The 18337-nt window shown below is 29.4% G+C and overlaps 3 protein-coding genes across 6 annotated transcripts; 2 read left to right on the top strand and 1 right to left on the bottom strand.

The window, feature by feature from the left end:
• Positions 1-665: 665 nt before the first annotated feature.
• Positions 666-4608, top strand: Bm9779 (Uncharacterized protein; the record flags this gene model as incomplete). 2 transcript variants are annotated; one of them, XM_043074675.1, is made up of 7 exons in its annotated part: positions 666-822; positions 1069-1130; positions 1296-1480; positions 1622-1702; positions 1940-2127; positions 2466-2698; positions 4603-4608. In XM_043074675.1, 7 exons carry the CDS (start codon positions 666-668, stop codon positions 4606-4608), a joined length of 912 nt encoding a protein of 303 aa, XP_042930609.1. The 2 variants fall into 2 exon arrangements, with proteins under 2 accessions (XP_042930609.1, XP_001897548.2); XM_001897513.2 differs by having other exon boundaries at positions 1069-1181.
• Positions 4609-8072: 3464 nt separating this feature from the next.
• On the top strand, positions 8073-10592 carry Bm4905 (the record flags this gene model as incomplete). Of its 2 annotated transcripts, none has more annotated exons than XM_001897514.1 (7): positions 8073-8207; positions 8438-8591; positions 8882-9027; positions 9244-9391; positions 9552-9679; positions 9837-9926; positions 10371-10592. In XM_001897514.1, the coding sequence occupies 7 exons, from the start codon at positions 8073-8075 to the stop codon at positions 10590-10592; spliced, it is 1023 nt and encodes a 340-aa protein (XP_001897549.1). The 2 variants fall into 2 exon arrangements, with proteins under 2 accessions (XP_001897549.1, XP_042930608.1); XM_043074674.1 differs by having other exon boundaries at positions 8112-8207.
• Positions 10593-12047: 1455 nt separating this feature from the next.
• Positions 12048-15501, bottom strand: Bma-pbs-2 (Uncharacterized protein; the record flags this gene model as incomplete). Of its 2 annotated transcripts, XM_043074673.1 has the most annotated exons (7): positions 12048-12109; positions 13216-13333; positions 13726-13842; positions 14116-14220; positions 14472-14645; positions 14982-15116; positions 15349-15501. In XM_043074673.1, 7 exons carry the CDS (start codon positions 15499-15501, stop codon positions 12048-12050), a joined length of 864 nt encoding a protein of 287 aa, XP_042930607.1. The 2 variants fall into 2 exon arrangements, with proteins under 2 accessions (XP_042930607.1, XP_001897550.1); XM_001897515.2 differs by lacking the exon at positions 12048-12109 and having other exon boundaries at positions 13196-13333.
• Positions 15502-18337: the final 2836 nt, after the last annotated feature.

Below are 18337 nucleotides of genomic sequence, written 5' to 3'. Positions count from 1 at the left end.
ATGCCAAATGTGATCAGTTATTTTGCAACAATCACTCAAAATGCTTTATATTATTATTCGTTATTCTTAGTTATATAAAAAGTGTTAGTCTGATTTTATTTAACTGCACAATTACTTCATTAATTTTAAAACTTTCAGACTAGCTGACATAACAGTTTCAGGTTTTATGTCGATATTATTAATTCAGTGATATCATTTGAAAAAAGCTTAAACCATTAAAGCATTAATAGCTTTGTAAATAAGTTGCAAATATATAAATGAGAGAGAAAATTTCGAAGAATAAAAAAATAAAAATTTGTCTTTCCTTATTTGGCTATTCAATAGTACTCAGTCATACATACTGTTTTCAACTTTAAATTTTTAAAAGAAAATGATTTAAATTTATTACATCAGAGAGAGAGAATTACTGGCTCCATTCTTTTTTCCATTCTCCATTCCAAGTGGAAAAACATAAAAATGGCTTAAAAATTAATATGTCAGTAATAATAATATATTCGACACACAATTACATTTAGAACTAAATGCTTACAACGCGGAATTTTTGCGTAATTTAATGGTTGTATTATTAGCATTAGCAGATTTTGTGTGAAATTGAGACTATTGGAATTAAAATATTTAATACTCGATTACAGCACCATTAATTTGATTAAAATTAAAGAAAGTGCATGGCAAGGAAAGTGTACATTGTGGACTATAGTGGTCAAAAAAAATGGATCTTATTTGCCTGCACATTATTACTTATTATAATTGCTACTATTATTGTACCGGTTACACTAATAATAATTAAAAGCCGTCATCATCATTCAGACGACAATGAAACTGGTCGAAATTTCAATTCTTTAGTTTCCAATTTATAAGAATGATCAATAAAAAAGATGATAATATCACTAAGAGTAGTTATCACCAATATAATATCACTGGAATATATTTTGATATCACAATTTCAAGTTACTTTTCTACAATTCATTTTCGTCATTCTGTTTACAATCTGTTGAATGAAATTTTGAAAATATTGAAAAGGGTGAAGTCATTTATACCTATTAATATAGAAATAAACTTTAATTTTAGAGGCAACAACAAGCAGAATAGAAAACACAAAGATAATACCTGCCGAAACTATCGTTCTAACAGTAAGTACAGCTGAAGGTAAAGAGAATAAAACTGAAGGAATGTTATACAGGGTAATATTATACAGCGTTCAAATATTATTAAAACATGAGTAAAATGGTATGAAACTGAATTAGAATGAATAAAAAATAGAAAGAATTGAAGTGAAATAGATTTTTTTTCTTCAGGATAAAATATTAACAATTGTTGAGAAAGTAATAGAAAGGAACGATAATCCTTGTACAACATATGTCATCGAAGAAATCAATGATCAAACAACTTTTAGCAAATTGCTATCGAAGACGGAAGTTATTTGTGAATTAGAAAACATTTTTCATGATGTGAAGTCGAATAGTGACATTAGTGTTACGAAGTAATCATACTTTATATTTTTTTTGTTTCTTTGTTTTGCAGTAGAAATGAATAAATCCTTAACTATAAGTAATTGAAATTTTTTGAATTTCGAAAATTTTAGTCTTTCATTTAAATGCTTGTCAAAATATAAAAATTTTAGTGCAATTGAATCATTTCGTAAAATTCCATGGTCATCACGAATTACAAACATAATATTTGTTCCGGATGTGGCTATGTACAGGTCTAATCATTATTTATTCTCAATATAAAAGGATGGAATTGTTTTTCCTACTAAACCTAATCATTTTTATCCTTTATTTGTTGGACTACTTTTAGGTAATATTCAGGTGCAACAAGTTTCTTCTTTATCTGCATTCTAAAATAAATGTATAAGCAATTTTTGAAATCATTTCAAAAATTTGTGAAATCAAATCAACATCGGTTAATGAAGTCTCAAACTTGGAACATTAATTTTCAGAAACCGGAAAATGTATAAGAATGATATGAAGTCTGCGAAAGATTTATTAAAACAGATGGCAGAAGAGAATCCAACTAGTTCGCCTCGTATTATTATCGGTAATCCAACATATTTCCAGAATATTGACACCTTGAGCGCATATTCTTCACAAATGAATGTCGATCAATTAATAGAAGCTATCTTACACGGTTAGTAAAAATTTCGATAATGTAACAAAATTTATATTGAAAATGTTTATTAGATCTTTGTTAGTGTAATTACTCAGATGCTTATTCGAATTCTTACCACTATGATTACTTGAATATTTCCTTAAGTTGAAAACAACATCTACTAATTAACTACATGCCGAATACGCAGTATTTCTAAGTTAATTGATTTTTTTTTTCCTTTTTTCTTTTCTTTTACAATACATCAAATTTTGAATACTTTCCAATCTTCAAAGTATTACACACTGTTCTAGAAATTTATACCTACAATTTATATCAAAAGTAAGAAATTTCCATAATTTGGTGCAATACTTTTTTAGCATTGCAAACTAAGGACTTTACGACACCAGAAGATTTGCTTACTTCAACAGCTTCAACCAATGAATATGAAACTGGAGAATACGATACATCAGCAAATCTTCCTACAAATTCCTGGATTACGAGTACCATTCATGGCGAAATAGAATTCGAAGATATTATTAATTCAACTGTAACTTCATCCGATTTATCGATGACAGTAACCGAATCAGAATGTGTATCATCCAGAATATTGGTAAGTTCTTCAATTACAAAATCTGAAATAGTAGTTTTACATCGACAATAATTCATGCGGGCAGTCATTTTCTAGATACAACATTAGGCCCAAAAAGTAGAAAGAAATTTGTATCGATGTAACTACTAATGTTGCTCTAACTACTGCATTGTTTACAGTCGATCAGCAAATTACTTTCATTCCACTATTACAGCAGGAAACACCAGTGATATTACTAGCGTTATCTGTTAAGATAAAGAAAAAATTATTAAATTTAAATATCTGTTAAGATAATGAAAATATATCTCTCCAATCAATGTCATATATTTCGACAGTAGATGAAACTACAATTGAGTATTTTACATATTTCACTTCTATTGAAATATTATATTCTCAACTAGTAGAATGATAGAGTATTATCAACAAATAATCACAAATCTGATGTTGATAATGAGTTGACGACATTAATTATCCTTCTATTAACCTTCAACCTTCTAGCACCACTGTATTTCTGATACACAGATTACTGGACATAAAAAGCGAGGGATAGAGAAGGATATGCAACTAATGAAGTACAAATCTCGAAACAACATTCTTGTCATTACCATCCATGAAGTTTGTCACCAATAATACAGCATGAAAAAAGAAAGAAATATTTACGAGAACCATTCTGCTAGATGTTAAGAAAGGCATATCAGTGCCAAACTTCCGCAGTAATTATTTCTGCAGAACAAATGTCAATAATGAACATAAAAGCTGAGTCATCAGGATTAATGCCAGAAGTACAAAAACAAGTTCGGATGAACTTTAATCAAACACAACAAATAATGAACTACCATTATTGTACATTTGTTACTTACTAACAAACCAGAACACGAAAAAAAAAATATGAAAGCAATCAGAATTTTTATTATCAGCTAAATGTTGCGGATTTATTGCGGAATTGTATCAATTAGAACTGAAAGGAATTGTAATCCATTTCATCACAGTTAACAATGATCATTTGATTTCGAAGCAACATTTAACCACCGAAAAAATTGATATTTAGATTTTTTATCCATAGATTTCAACTTTGCCAGTTTATGTAACAAACTAAGCTTTTACAGAACTTTTTGCTTTTCAGTAATCAATTCTAATCAGAAGAATTTCATAATGACCTTATCATATCATGTCTATCCACGCAATTCACTTCCAGCGTCATATCAATTCCATGTCGATTTTGCTATATTTCGAAATTTCGACTGAAAATTTCTTAATGATAGCATTAGCAAGAGCAAAAAAAAAAAATTTTTTTGTCGATTTCGAGATGATAAAAGATGAAAAGTAATAACTGAATCATCTATATTGGAGTGCCACTTAAGATACCAGTGCAATCAGTCAAAATCAAATATCAGATCAGATATCAGAACAAGCAGTAAAATTTAACTTATCACTGATTGGAATTTCTTGCTCTAAATATTACTTTATAAGTGGACTCTTGCATATATATAAATCAGTCTTATCTTAACTGAAAATTGCGTTTTAGTGAATGAAGACAAATGATTAAACGTTACTTCTTTTTGTTAACTTCTTTGAATTATTGTGTTATTTGTTATTTGCTTGAAAGGAAAATTATGTTTCAACTTTTACCTCAGATATGACAATAAGCACTTCAATTGCACTCTTAAAATAACGATTCTATTAGAAATTAATAAAATAATCAATGCATATAGGAAAACGATTCATTTCTTTTTTTTTCTTAAAAAGTGAATTTTTGAATTTCACTTTTTTTAATGATAAGAAAGTTACTATCTATCATTTAAGTTATTTTTTGTATTATTAAGTGAATAGAACCTAAGAGAGTTCCATTTCTTCTCACTTACTAATGAGAAGAAATCCACTAACGCTCATTTCTCTTTGTCCGTATTTTAGAAACAATTTTTCAGGTATGATTGAGGAAGATAGTAAATGTAATATTTTTTCAATTATGCGATCAAGAAATTATATACTTTATACCATAAAAAAAAAAAAAAAGGAAAGAAAGAACTTGGATTCCATGGAGCATACATATCGATTTTTCGTTTCAACTGAAACGTCTGAAAAACTCGTTAAATCGGTATTGGAGGTGTTGATAAATTATTGCCAATAGTTTTTTTTTTTATTCATTTTTCACTTGTTAATCTCTCAACATATCATTTTTTTATCAACTGATAAGAATAACTACCAATTTGTTTAAAATACAGTTTCATCTCATGTCGCATTTTTTCTATATATGTCTTATTTCATATTTTGTTTATTTAAGTTTGCTTGCTGGTACTCTTCCAGCTATTTCATGTAAGCTTGTAATGAATATTTTGGTGGGAAAGTAATTCACTGATGTTTAGTATAAGAAGTAAACTAGATTGAATAATGGATGCTAAGGTACTACTATGAACTAAACAATTAACAGGAGTAGGGCAGCTATAATCTTAGGCAACCAACTACCAAAAGGTATGACCACCCTTAATAAAAGTAGAAATAAATGACATAAAAATTAACAAAGAGCTGAAAAACTGATAAGAAAGAAAACCAACAGAAAACAAAACAAAACCATTAAAAGGTTTTGAGTGCAAACGGAAAATTCGAATTGGCTCATTGCCGTTAATGTTTTGATGTTTCGTTATTTTAGTGAATTAATCTTCCTTGTTTCTTCTTTTTTTTGTTAATTATTATTCCAATAATAGTAATAAAGAACTTTCAAGTACTTCATGTGCAATATTTGCCAATACTTAGAGTTACATGTGTATGCTTTATGAATTACTTCTTTTAATTTTTTCTGAAATCATTTCTTTTTCCCAAACAATTACTTGAAATCCATTCATTAACTGTCAGCATTAATTATCATTATTTTTTTTTTTAAAGCTGTTACTATTTTACTAATTAATTATATGACTTTATTCCGTCATTTGATATTGTAAAAACTTAAAATTTGAATGATTAAACAAAAAAAGAAGGAGGAAAAAATTTCTGAAATAAAATGGAAAATACATTTTGACGTATACATTAACAACATTTAACCGTTCGAATTGATTAAAATATTAGACAATGTTTGCTTGCAAATAGTTGTTAATGAGAACATACTAGTTAACTGATTAATTGCCTAATTAACTAATGATTCAGTTACTCGAAAATGTATAATTTGAGGAGAAAAAGGAAAAAATGCATACGTTTTGAAATTTTTTTGGAAAAGTAACAAGATTTCACGAGAATTGTTTCTACAGCTCGTTTCACTTTTTTTTTTCAGATAAAATAGCACTAAAATGATGTAATTATTACTCTTTATTGAAACTAATAAAGAACTTTTAGAGCAACGAAATAGTTTTTAATCGTTTTAACTGATATCTCTTCGTCATCTTTTCTTCTTTTATCATAAGAACAATGAAGAGTAGTTTCACTGTATCAGCTAGTGAAACTAAAATGATAAATGATTGAATGCTACGCCAATTGCAACTATCATATTTTGTCCTCAATGCACTTCAAATATTTCATTTCTTTCACTCGTTCTCTGTTCATTTTTCCATGCATTCTATCCAAAAATAAATAATAAGGCATCTTAATTTTTCTGTGTTTGTTTCAATTTTTTTTTTTTTTTTTTTTTGGGTGGGAATTCAAGATGTAGTAGTAATTATTTGTAAAATTGATCTCTGAAATTAGCATTATTATTTCGAGATCTATAACAGTGGCCATTGATTTTCCAGTGTTTGATATTAACATTTTTCTTTCAAACGTTATACAAAATAGATAAATGCTTTTGTTTGTTATAAATGCAGCTGATTTCATATTTTGATCCCGATGCCATCTTTATAATTTAATGAATAGAAATTCTATGAAGAGCTAATTAACGCTTGAATTAATCATCAAAATAATTAGTTTTAATTCATTTAAATCTAAAAAACTTATTGGGAAAATAAACTTTTATCTCAATAGTAACGAAATTATTGCAATTATGCAATAAAGTCGCAGCAGATTAAATAGAATTATTCATTTTGTAATAAGTGGTTAACTTAACGTTTTGCGTTTTGGCTAGTATTTTTTTTTTTTTTTTTGCTTTATTTAAACAATCTTCGCAACAATCAATTTATGACTTTCCATAAGTAAATAACCCCCTCACTGACAATCTCGAGACGTCAAAACCTTATCTACACATTTCATCGATCAAATTACTTTTCTGTTACTTGTATGATTATTTCTGGAATATTTTTTAAGAATGAAAAAAAATATAACAAATTTCTCTACTTAAAATTTTCCATTTAAATAATTTTTCTATTTAAATAAGATTCTCGATCCAAATAATTATCATTCCTTGTGTTTCTTTTCTTATTCTGATTGTAAGCAAATTTGTCATTGATATTAGCAAATCAAATCTCTTGATTAACTAACTCATCCAATATGTTACTTCAAATATTGATGAATTTAGCAAGCTATCACCATCGCCATTCTATTTACTATTTCCATTTTATCACTAATCTATCAGTTTTCTGTTCCGTTACTATTATTTTTGATTTCTCTTATTCTCACTCATCCTTCATTTCGCTACAGTTATAAAATTACTTAATATTTGTTAAATTTCATCATTTAACTCATCGTTATCGTTTGTTACTTTCATGCTGGTATGTCAACAGTAAAACTTTACATGTGTTAATCTCATTTTCCTTTTCTGTCTCAAAAAATAAAAAATCAAAAATAAATTTGGTTTTATGATTTTCACAGTTATAATGAAACGATTTATTTTGAGCTAATAAAAGAAGATGATAATTACAATTATTATTATTATGATTTAGTAAAGAGAATGGTTACATTAGAATTAAAATAACACAAAAGTGGTGCTAATTGCATACTTATTATGATAAATTAAACAAATTGGTGATTGAAATTAGAGAGCGATTCATTCAAGTAGGATCACATCTATTATTATTCATGGCAGAAGAATGTTGAATGTGAAAATGAGAAAAAGGGGGGTGATAAATGAATGTAATTTTAAGCTTTGTGGCAAGTTTATGGTATCACAAAAAATGCGAATAGTGGGTGGGAAAGATTGAAGTGTTCGGAAGGTGTCTGAGAGTAATGGAAATGATAATAGTTGTAAACAATAATAATAACAAACAGGTGTGATAAAGAAGTGGAATGGTTGAATGTTATTTAAGTTCCTAGATGTTGTTTAAAAAAAAATTTTGAGAAAAGGATAACATTTTTTATGGATAGTTCATCAAATAATAGTCCTCGTTTTTAGCGAAAAAATTTGATTTCTAAAAAAAATATCCCATTTTATCTCAAAATCAATTGTTTTTTTTTTTCTTTTTTTAAGTTTCTCAATCTTTTAATCAAATTCTTTCTATCAAACGTAAGTATAGTCATCATCTACTTTATTCACTCAGCAATGAGTACTATAAGATCAATAGGCAACCAAAAATTGCCTATGAAATTAGAAGGAGTACCATCAGTGCTACGAACATTGCGTATACGAATTGATTTTTTTGATCGAAAATCAATTGATGTGAATGCTATTGTGCAGGTTATTTTTGACATTCCTTTTTTTTTTATTTATTTTAATCATACCATAAATTTTTAATTTTTTCAAGATGCTTATTACTTAGTTGTATTTCTATTTATTACATAATGATATTTTGTATAAATATAAAACTTTTTCCATTGAAAATTTTTTTTTACCGGAAATACTTTTATGCTACATCTTTGATTGATCATATAATAATATCAGATTGATTAAGTACAAATAATTTACAGGACTGTCTTCCAGATGGATCCTGCATTGGAACTGTTGTGGGTTGTCACGGTACGCCAGGCTCACATAATGATTTCAAATATATTTTGCCATATTTACACAGTTATGGGATTCGTTTTATAGGCATCAATTTTCCAGGCCAAGGCTACACTCCACGTATAGCTTCAAAAAATATTACTGAATATACGATTATTTTATAATATAATTCATGAACAGACTCTAACTATGATTAATTTAATGGCGATTAATTAATTGTAAAGTGTTCATTAATTACAACGGAAATGTGTTGTCATCTTTCTGTTTTTTCTTTCATTTTCAATGATAATATGAATAATTAGTTAAATGTTCGGAATCAAAATAAGAAATTGCAGCATAAAATGAAAAATTAAATAAAATATTTGAATTTTTTCTTTTCTTTTTACCGAAAAAAGAAAACTGTTTTGTAGATCATGAAGAATTAAATTATACTAATGAGGAGCGTATGCAATTTGTTCAAAAAATTATCAATATGATGGATGTTGGTGATAATATTGTATTCTTAGGCCATAGCAGAGGAACGGAAAATGCTCTTCGATTGGCTGCAAGAAATCCGGTTAGATCTTGGTAGTAAAATGAGTAAGTAAAAGATGAATAATTGTTTCAGTTGTTGAATCCATTTTTTTTTTTTTTTTTGTATACTGCAGGCAACACTTGAATTTCGATTTTATTACCAAAAAAAAAAAATATTACAGTTCTATTTCGTATTATTATCAGAAAAAATTAGGACTTTGTCAAAAATTCTATTATTTACTTTAAATGATGCTTTCAGGATCGGTGTAAAGGTGTTGCACTAATTAATCCAATAGGTATTAAGGTTCATCACAGCATTAAGCCCACTTGGTTGATCATTTTTGGATTATGGCTTTGGGAAACATTCAAGATATTTCGTTTTATTTTACGATATTTGTTTTATAGAAGTATGTATTACTGAGTCATACTTGCATTTACACAATAAGCATTTCCCAAAATATTAAGAAATTTTGTAATTTCACTATAATTGAGAATTTATTATCTTTTAAAATTACCAAAATCATATTTTTTGATCTTTTTTGTTCTCCATTCCAGCTTTATTTTTAGTATTTCAAATGTTGAAAATGAAAGTGAAAAATGGTGATGAAGCTGCAATTTGTCTTAAATTAACAACTAATATTGATCTGACAGATCAAATGCGATATATCAATATGTTGAATAATAATAAAACAAAAGTATGATTTTGAAATTATTAAGGTTTAGGATTTTAATTCCTTCTCTTCTGATCTCTTGTTTATTTGATATCAAAAGTTATAATCACCATACTTTTTTATGGCAGATACATTTGCACAATTTTTATATTCATATTCAGATTAACTCATATCCATGCAGGTTTTGATTGCTTACTCAGCGTTGGATCATCTTATTGAAATATCAATCAGTCAACAGTTTGCATCACTTTTCGATAATATCAGCCATATGGTAAGCAATGCTTTAATAAAATATACCTCTCTTTTTTTTCCATAATTATTTCTTTCTGTTTACTACTTTTTTTTGAGAGAGAGAGATATAAGTTGGATTAACTATTAGTTTCTAGAAGGATAATCATAATATCAGTCATTCAGTAACTTTTATTTCTTGTAATTATTAAGCCTATTACTTATGTTTGATAACTCTTGACATTTATCAGTTCTTTTTTTTTTAGTATTTTTGTATAGAGTTGCCGAAATTATCAATTATGACAGATTTTCCTTTCGATAGTAACAAATATTAAACAGAAGATCACTTCCTAATATAACACTGATTCATTTGATTTTTCCATATGTATCAAGAATATGTGAAATAAATATACACATACATACATACATGATCGTCCGGAAAGAATATTGCAAAAAAAAATTGCTAACTAAAAAAATTTTTTTTTAGAATTGTTCATCAGCAACAGGAAGTAATATGTCGTCAGTGCTGGATTATATTCCGAAACAGTATGCCCAAACAGATCGATCTTTTTCAGTTTGTTTTGAAAATGAAGGCCATTACTTACAAAAATATCAGGCAAAATTCATTGCAAATTGCACATATTCAATGCTGATAGCAAGAAATAGTTTACATCAAAATGTTGAAAATGGATTTAAATCACTTTTATAATTACAACGGTTGCAAAAATTCCTTCAGCTCAATAACTATGATCAATTCTGGTCAGTTCTGAGAATCCATTTGAGGAAATCTCTAATGACCAGTTTTTTTTTTTTTTTTGTTTTAATTCCAAATGGTTTTGATAATAAATGATATCATTTATATGTTGTAATTAGTTCTAATCACTTTCTCTACTACTGTCGACATCAAAAATCCTCTTTATATTTTGGGAATACAAAAAATTGAATTGTAAAATCCTACAATTAGTTAATAAACCTCTATACTTATACATCTCTATAATGTGGATGTACACACACTACACACATCTATACTATGCTGTACACACACACCTCTATACTGTAGATGTAAAAAGGTTTATATGAAATGAAATTGAAGAGAAACCGTTTCAGGATCTTTTCCTTTTCTCCTTTGTATTTTTTTAATTTCCAAAAGCAGAAAAAAAAATCTTTATTCCTGTAGTCGCAAAATTTTTTGGTTCTTTGTGCTGTGATATACTCATGATCATGAGTAAAATTTCTTTTTAAACAAAAAAAATTGCAATTTACTAAAAAGGTATTAATTTGTAATTTACTAAAACGAAAGATATTTTGATGTTAAGAAATTGGAATAATTCAAATGTATGAAAAATAATTTAAATGTATGAAAAAAATATTTCATGTTAAAGAATAAAAATGCAACAATTTCAAGAATAAATGAATAGGTCGTCAGAGGATTTTATGGTTTTAAATTCTTACGATTATTTTGCAATCTTGCGCTGATAAAACATAATGTAGAATTATTCTTCTTTAGTTTTAGTAATAATTGCTTATTTTATAAAGAATTTTGTAACTAGTTCCTTATGAATTTTTATTTTTCATTTTGAAATTAATAGGAAAAAAACGAATTAGAAGAATGACCATAGAATGAATCAACTTTACTTCACTTTAAGCTAATAGAAACAAAAGTTATGCACTTCATTACTCTTCGAGGGATGCTTTCAAAATTCAGTATTTTTAAATTGCAAAATTTTATTACGATGTTTAAAAAAAACTTTACATGACGTCTTGTTTTGCACTGCTATTCTGCTTGCATTATAATTCCAATATTACAAAAAATAAAATAAAAGTGAAAGTGGAAGAGATAAACTTGATAGCTACGATTAGTTCTGCATATTCAACTCATTTTGCAATTTTTCAAATTAATTTCCACAATAAGAAACAAAATAATTTATATAATCAAAATGACTTGTGCCATTCAAAAGGAAGTCATTCAAGTTATAAAGAGACATGTCACTCAACAGGAAGTCATTTCAGTTATAACGAGACAGATGTGTCACTCGGAAGGAAGTCATTCGAGTTATAACGAGATCAAATCAAGTCATTTAAACGAAATGTGCTACTTTCGTCGTTCTTTATCAACAATTATCAAAAACAAGTTAACACTCGAAATAATTACTATTCTGTTTCATTATTCGATCAACACTTCTTTTTGAATTAAACCTGTTATGTGATGCGCATGCATGCATACTGCTGAAATATATAATACATATCTGAAGGAAAAAAGATCTAATGAATTTAATGAATAAAGATAGTTACTTTGAGCAAAAAAATTTAAACACTTTCAGAAACTTACAAAAGAGAATGGTTGAATCTTCGATATTGCGAATAAAAATAAATATTGAGCAGTGAAAATAGTTTTTCACTCATCAAAAGTCGTGTAAAATTTAGATAGCATTACTCTCAGAAAATGGCCGCTCTGATTATCTTTCTTTATATATTGATTGATATGGTTGTTTGATTTTCATGCATTTTTATATTGAATTTCCAGCTACTTTTGTGTTTTATATGCAGATGCTCCTGATGGAACATTATATGCTTATGTGCTTAATTCTGCCATCCGGAACCTAACTTCTGGTGTCAGTAGTGGTCTATCGTAGATATCCTATTACGGTCCACCGTGCTTGTACCGGCTTCCATGCCTGTCAGCCCAATTTCTTTTATTTTCCAGATTGACAACATGCATCCCTTACTTTTTTTCGCTTAAAGCATACTGTGGGTAGAGACTTCTGAAATCTTCTACACCTCATATCAGTCCTTTCAACTGTAGTTATATTACTTACATTTTCTGCCTCACCTGTAGAATTAGAATTCAATCACACGAACAACATTAATTTCAAAAAGCTGAGTTACCATCCCTGTCCTTCATCCTCATAAAAGCATCAAAATTCAATTCGAAAATCATTATAATTTAAGATCGAAGAAAGTCAATGTGTCGAAATTTTGAATCCAAACCACATCCAAAATATTAATATATTAAAAAAGAGGTGAGAAATTACTAATTTTGCTGCCAGCGAAAGAATGATTTGGAATGTTTCAGGAAATACAAATAGTCATAATATGGACATTGATGAAGCAAGTACAGTCCCCTACACTTGTGGAACATTAAAATGAAAGTTACCTTTTGTCAAAATGACGTCATGACTTTTTTTTTTTTTAAATATTTTTATACAACAAGTGAAATTTCGCTTTCTTATTAGAAACCATTGTAACCCAGAAGGATAAAAAAAGCTTCATAATAACAAATAATCTAGAAAAATATTACTAAATGATAATACATCAGTGAGAAATGTCCATACTTTCAACGATATCGTACTTAATTTCTTTTTGCTTCAGAACATTGGTAGAGCCAAGCTTGAATTTATAGTCCAGCTCGACGGGCTCTGGTCGCACACAAAAATGTGGAACTACAGGACCCTGAAAAATCTCATCTACTGCAATAATCCACAAACCATGTTATAGGTAATTGATGGATTAAAATGACACGATAGCCGCTAAGACAACTTCTGATTTTGCGAAGACGGCAAACTGCCGGCAAATATGTTCTGATCATCCCATCCAGAGATAATAAGGCGGAAACGAGTAAGTAATGCAATTCTTGGCACCATGCATATGCCATCTTTAACGAAATTTAGGATTAATGGATTAAGTAGAATGAGAGCCCACCATATTATCATGAAAGCCACTAACTAAGAGAAGTTCTGAAAGTTAGCAAAAGTTGGAGTTGCCCTGAGAATGGAGAACGAAATTTACTATGAACACAACGGACACTCAATTTTTAGAGGTTTATAAATCCATAAGAAAGTTACCTTGAATACTGTAGATTCCGGTGTTATAATCACAAAATTTAAAGAATTGCCGGAAGCATTATCACCATGCATACCGGCCTCTAGAGCATGGCGTACCAGAAGAACGGCTTCTTCTTGCTAAATAAAGCACAAAGAACTCATAATGTGAACTTTCAATTATCAGAAAATCATCTTAGTAGCGTCGAATAATCAGTGAGTGCCTCATCAACGAAAATAGAGGGCGATATCAATAAAATGTGAATTAGAAGCTAAAAAATCTATGATCTGCAAGTGAATAGAAGATATAACGCTGCAATAAGTTGTACAATATCTTAGTATGACGACATACTGCACTAAGGATCTATGGGATGAAAAAAAAATCATTTTTTAACCAAATGACAAAAAATTTACTGTCATGTTGGTTTTGAAATCTCGCTCTAGAATGGTTGTCGCAGCATAACTACCTGAGCCTTCGGAAGCAAAAGGTTTACTTTGTGTGTAACCATTTGCTGAGCACTGAAATATTAATTATTCCATTAAATCTAATACCATTTCGGCTTTCACTATTATGTCCTTGACCTAATATTATATGAGATGGCATTGTTCAGCTTTTTTACCTAATTTCTACAATCACATAGAAGAATCAGCTTGTCCCTTTGACCAAAGGAGTTAGCAAAGCTAAGAGAAATGACGGAATAGAATCTTAAAACAATACTGCAATAAACTACGTAAATGAAAACTGTGGAGTAAGCAGGAGTCAAACATACCTGATATAAGTGTGGTCCAGTAGGATCAACACCACCAATCAACAGATATGCTCCAACATGACCCATATATGAAAACAAATGTTGTTTGGCTCGCCGGAGTGCCGTAACCACTCGTGCCTTCTTCCCGGTGTTCAATTCTAGAAGTCGCAATTGTGCAGATAACATTTTGGTTACCTGCAAATATGCTCTAACTCAGAATTAACAAGTTTTGAGAACATACTGCTAGCCAAGATACATACATTACATATAAGCTTACCCGTTATTCAGTCCTACACTTCCACAATTGTAATTTGACTAAAGGTCGGACACAGTCTATTTATAGAGTTTTTTGGAACACAGTTTGCGTTAAATTGACCCGTTTAATTCGTCCATGGCTCGTATTCCCAGTATCTTCGATTAACGTAGAAATATGTTTTGCTATACTTTGCTAAGCAGTGGTAATTCAGTATCACAATAAAGACCCAGTATCAAAAAAAAAAAAAACAAAAAATTAATATATTCGATACCAACCTGATTTAAATCAGCAGCAGTACCAGCACCGCACGCATAAATTGAATCCGTAAGTTTATGCACTTTTTCGCAATGTTTGTCAGCAATGATGTTACCAGCAGTTGCGCGTGAATCAGCACCCATTACCAGGCCGTCCTGCAAAGGAATGATCAAATCAACATGTAAAGTTACATGTATTTTTGGGAATAAAGAAGCAAATCTTTAATAGCTTTTACAAATGATACACCTTTCTGCTGTTAGCTAAGCTGCATAAAATGGGTGACCCGTATACATATAAAAATATGGACAATTTAATCACCACATTCAATTTACTGTAATCTCCACCCTATCCATTCATAAGAAACGCAAAGAAAGATAAAATTAAGACCTTGTAAGTAGTTGCAACAATAGTTGTACCAGTACTTTTCATCATTGGTGCTTTGACACCCATTGATTCTAAGGCCATATTTCGGGCACAGTTTGAGAAATCAAATACATCACCACAACCAATATCGGTACTGCCACAAAGTACTTCTGTCATTCCTGCACTAAAATATGAAGTATACATATGACAAGTTATATGGAAAGACACAATCATAAAAGAAGCTCTTTTACGCTGTTTTAGACCTCAACCTTTTAACCTTCTCATTATCCACAGTTTTTTAAAGCACTACAGCACCTCTAAATCACTTCGACATGACCACCAATTCCTTTACAATTAATCTTTGAAATTGTACTTCGCAGCCTAAGTATAGCCACTTTAAGGGTGTGATTATGAGAAAAAAAAAGTACATTTTCCTTTAATGGATAGCCAAAAATTAGATATAAAGAGTGTTCAGTATGGGTATAAAATTTCTTAATCCTGTCATTCCATTGTCACATTCAAACTCAATAAATACCAATGAATTAAATGGCTTATACATTCTTGGTTTTAAAAAAAGACCATAGAAAAACAACGCCAAGAATCAACTATGGATGATTACATTTGAATGATGACAACATTTGTCACTTACATCAAATTTATTAAAAAATGTTATGGTAATTATGTTACAACTGAAATACTAATGTTAAATGAAGATCAACGTCAAAAACATCGAGAACAGAACAAATAATGTGATAGGAAGAATGAATCGACCAACCAACACTCAAACAAAGTGAGATCAAGGGATGACGCACGTTTACTCACTAAATAAAGCGACTCATCCTACTGCAACCACGCGAATACGATGAAATTGTTAAATCCCATCTCAGTTGTTAAGAACGCGGAGACACTGCCACAACCCGGACAAGTGTACGGTTCACAAGTGTAACGTCTTTACGTGCATTCCTGGTTCATTAGTGCTAAAGATGCGACTGGAACCTTGCCAACCATTACAACCGGCAATGTAACAGGCTGGAAATATATTCAAGGGAGGAAATTGTCCCATTAGTTCTTTTTGAAACACTTAATTTTAAAAACGACACAATTACTAAGACGTTTGTCATGACATAATACGGCAAAAGTCAATTTGTAAATATTTCCGTTTTTATACAATCTCTAATAATTTCCGATCAGACATTTTAAACAAAAGAATGACAATAAAAAATAAACCAAACGAGACTTAGACCACGACAAACCAAACGAATAAAATCAATAATCTAATAATTAACTTTAACTTGAAAGCATAACCCAATCAATTCAAACAGTTCTCACTCAAAAATAACCCCGCAAACAGTTGAGTTACAAACAACAGTTAACAACCAATCAACTTAAATCGCTAACTTAACAATATTATGCGAATTTTGCGCCCTCTTCGTTTCAGCTTTTAGGAGCAAAAATCGCAACATATCATTTAGAGTTTTTGCACGTCTACAATAATAAAAACAGTTTAATATTTCCACAGTGTTTTACAATTTGGAAATTGTCAAGAAAATTTTTTCGTTACACTCCACGAATATATATCCTGAACAATTTTTGCGGCACCATAAAAAATACATGTAAGGTGAAAAATTGGTATAATTTAGGAAGAGAAACGTTTAATTTACTAGAATACAATATTCTAAATCTTCGTTGAATTAACAACAAGGATTGAAACTCTAAAATAAAATGAAAAGTAAAAATTAGAAACACTCATTTTCGAGTGATAATACAATTCAAATGAAGATTCGCCTTCCAATTGGAGTCAGACTGACATCTGGAACAAATTGTGTCAAATCCTAGTAACAAGTTCAATTATGAAATTTAGGTTTTAAATTTAGTTTGAATCAAGGACTCATTTTCTCAATCAGTATTTTGTCCCTAACCTTATAGAGGAACCCTAAGCAGGCTCCTCTATAAGTACCAACCGAAAGGTGCTTCCTACTGGAAGTACCCCTAATCCCTTTAAGACAGAATGTTATCTTGCAATATATTCGAATGTATCACTTAAATTTCGTACGCTTCATTTAGATACTTTTCCCGTGAGCATATAAGCAGAAAAAAGGAAAAGGGACACAGTGGAAGCAACTTTCTTCAACAACGAAGGGCAAGAAAAATAAACAAAGCGGAACACGTGGTACAATTAACTAAATGCCTGAGCAAAGTTTCAAAAAAGGATATTAAATTACGAACTGAAGAACTGAAATCAACTTTCTAGAAAGATTGGAAGATAAAATGAATTTTATAAATTATGTCACAATTTTTGAACTAAAACAATATTTCACAACAACTTCTTCCAGTAACCTGTGTATCACCGTTTCGGGCATAATTCCAGATACAGAAATGATGAGAAAAAAACCAGCAGTTTACAGGCGGCCACGTAAAATTGAAATTTTCAAATTTAATGAGAAAATTGATAACTTTATATAATGATAATGACAACACAGAGTTACTCATTAAGTATAATTTCGAAAAATGCTCTTCTAAAATTGACTGAAAATTTTATAAACTGAGAACCGTATTTAAAGTTATGCACGGGTATTAGGGCATGTTCAACAAACATGATAGTGCCATCTAGGAAGAAGTTTCATCACAACAATTATCAAAACTTCAGAGCATACAAATCACTAGTTGAATAATAACAACACAAAAGGACAAGCTTTCCTTACATATAAACAAGAGATAATCAAAACAATAAAAAGTGAACAACTTATCAATAAATATATTGGAATTTACGATAATAACGTCCTTAGTCAATTATCCTAATTGGAACACTTTCATCCATATCTTGCTATTTGCATTTTGGAAATTCTCAGAATTACTGATATACTTTTGACATTATCTCGAAAGTTTGGAATTTTTTTTCTTATCTCTTTCCAAATTCTCCTAATAATTTTCAAAAAATCAGAGAAAATTTCAAAGAAAATACACCAATTACGGTGTATCTATCGCTAACAAACTAATAACAAGAATGTCCGAA

Source organism: Brugia malayi (assembly GCF_000002995.4).
Source record: "Brugia malayi strain FR3 genome assembly, contig: Bm_v4_ChrX_scaffold_001, whole genome shotgun sequence".
Classification (NCBI taxonomy): Eukaryota; Metazoa; Nematoda; class Chromadorea; order Rhabditida; family Onchocercidae; genus Brugia; species Brugia malayi.
Note: the sequence above shows the minus strand (reverse complement) of the source record. Positions and strands in the feature narration are given on the sequence as shown.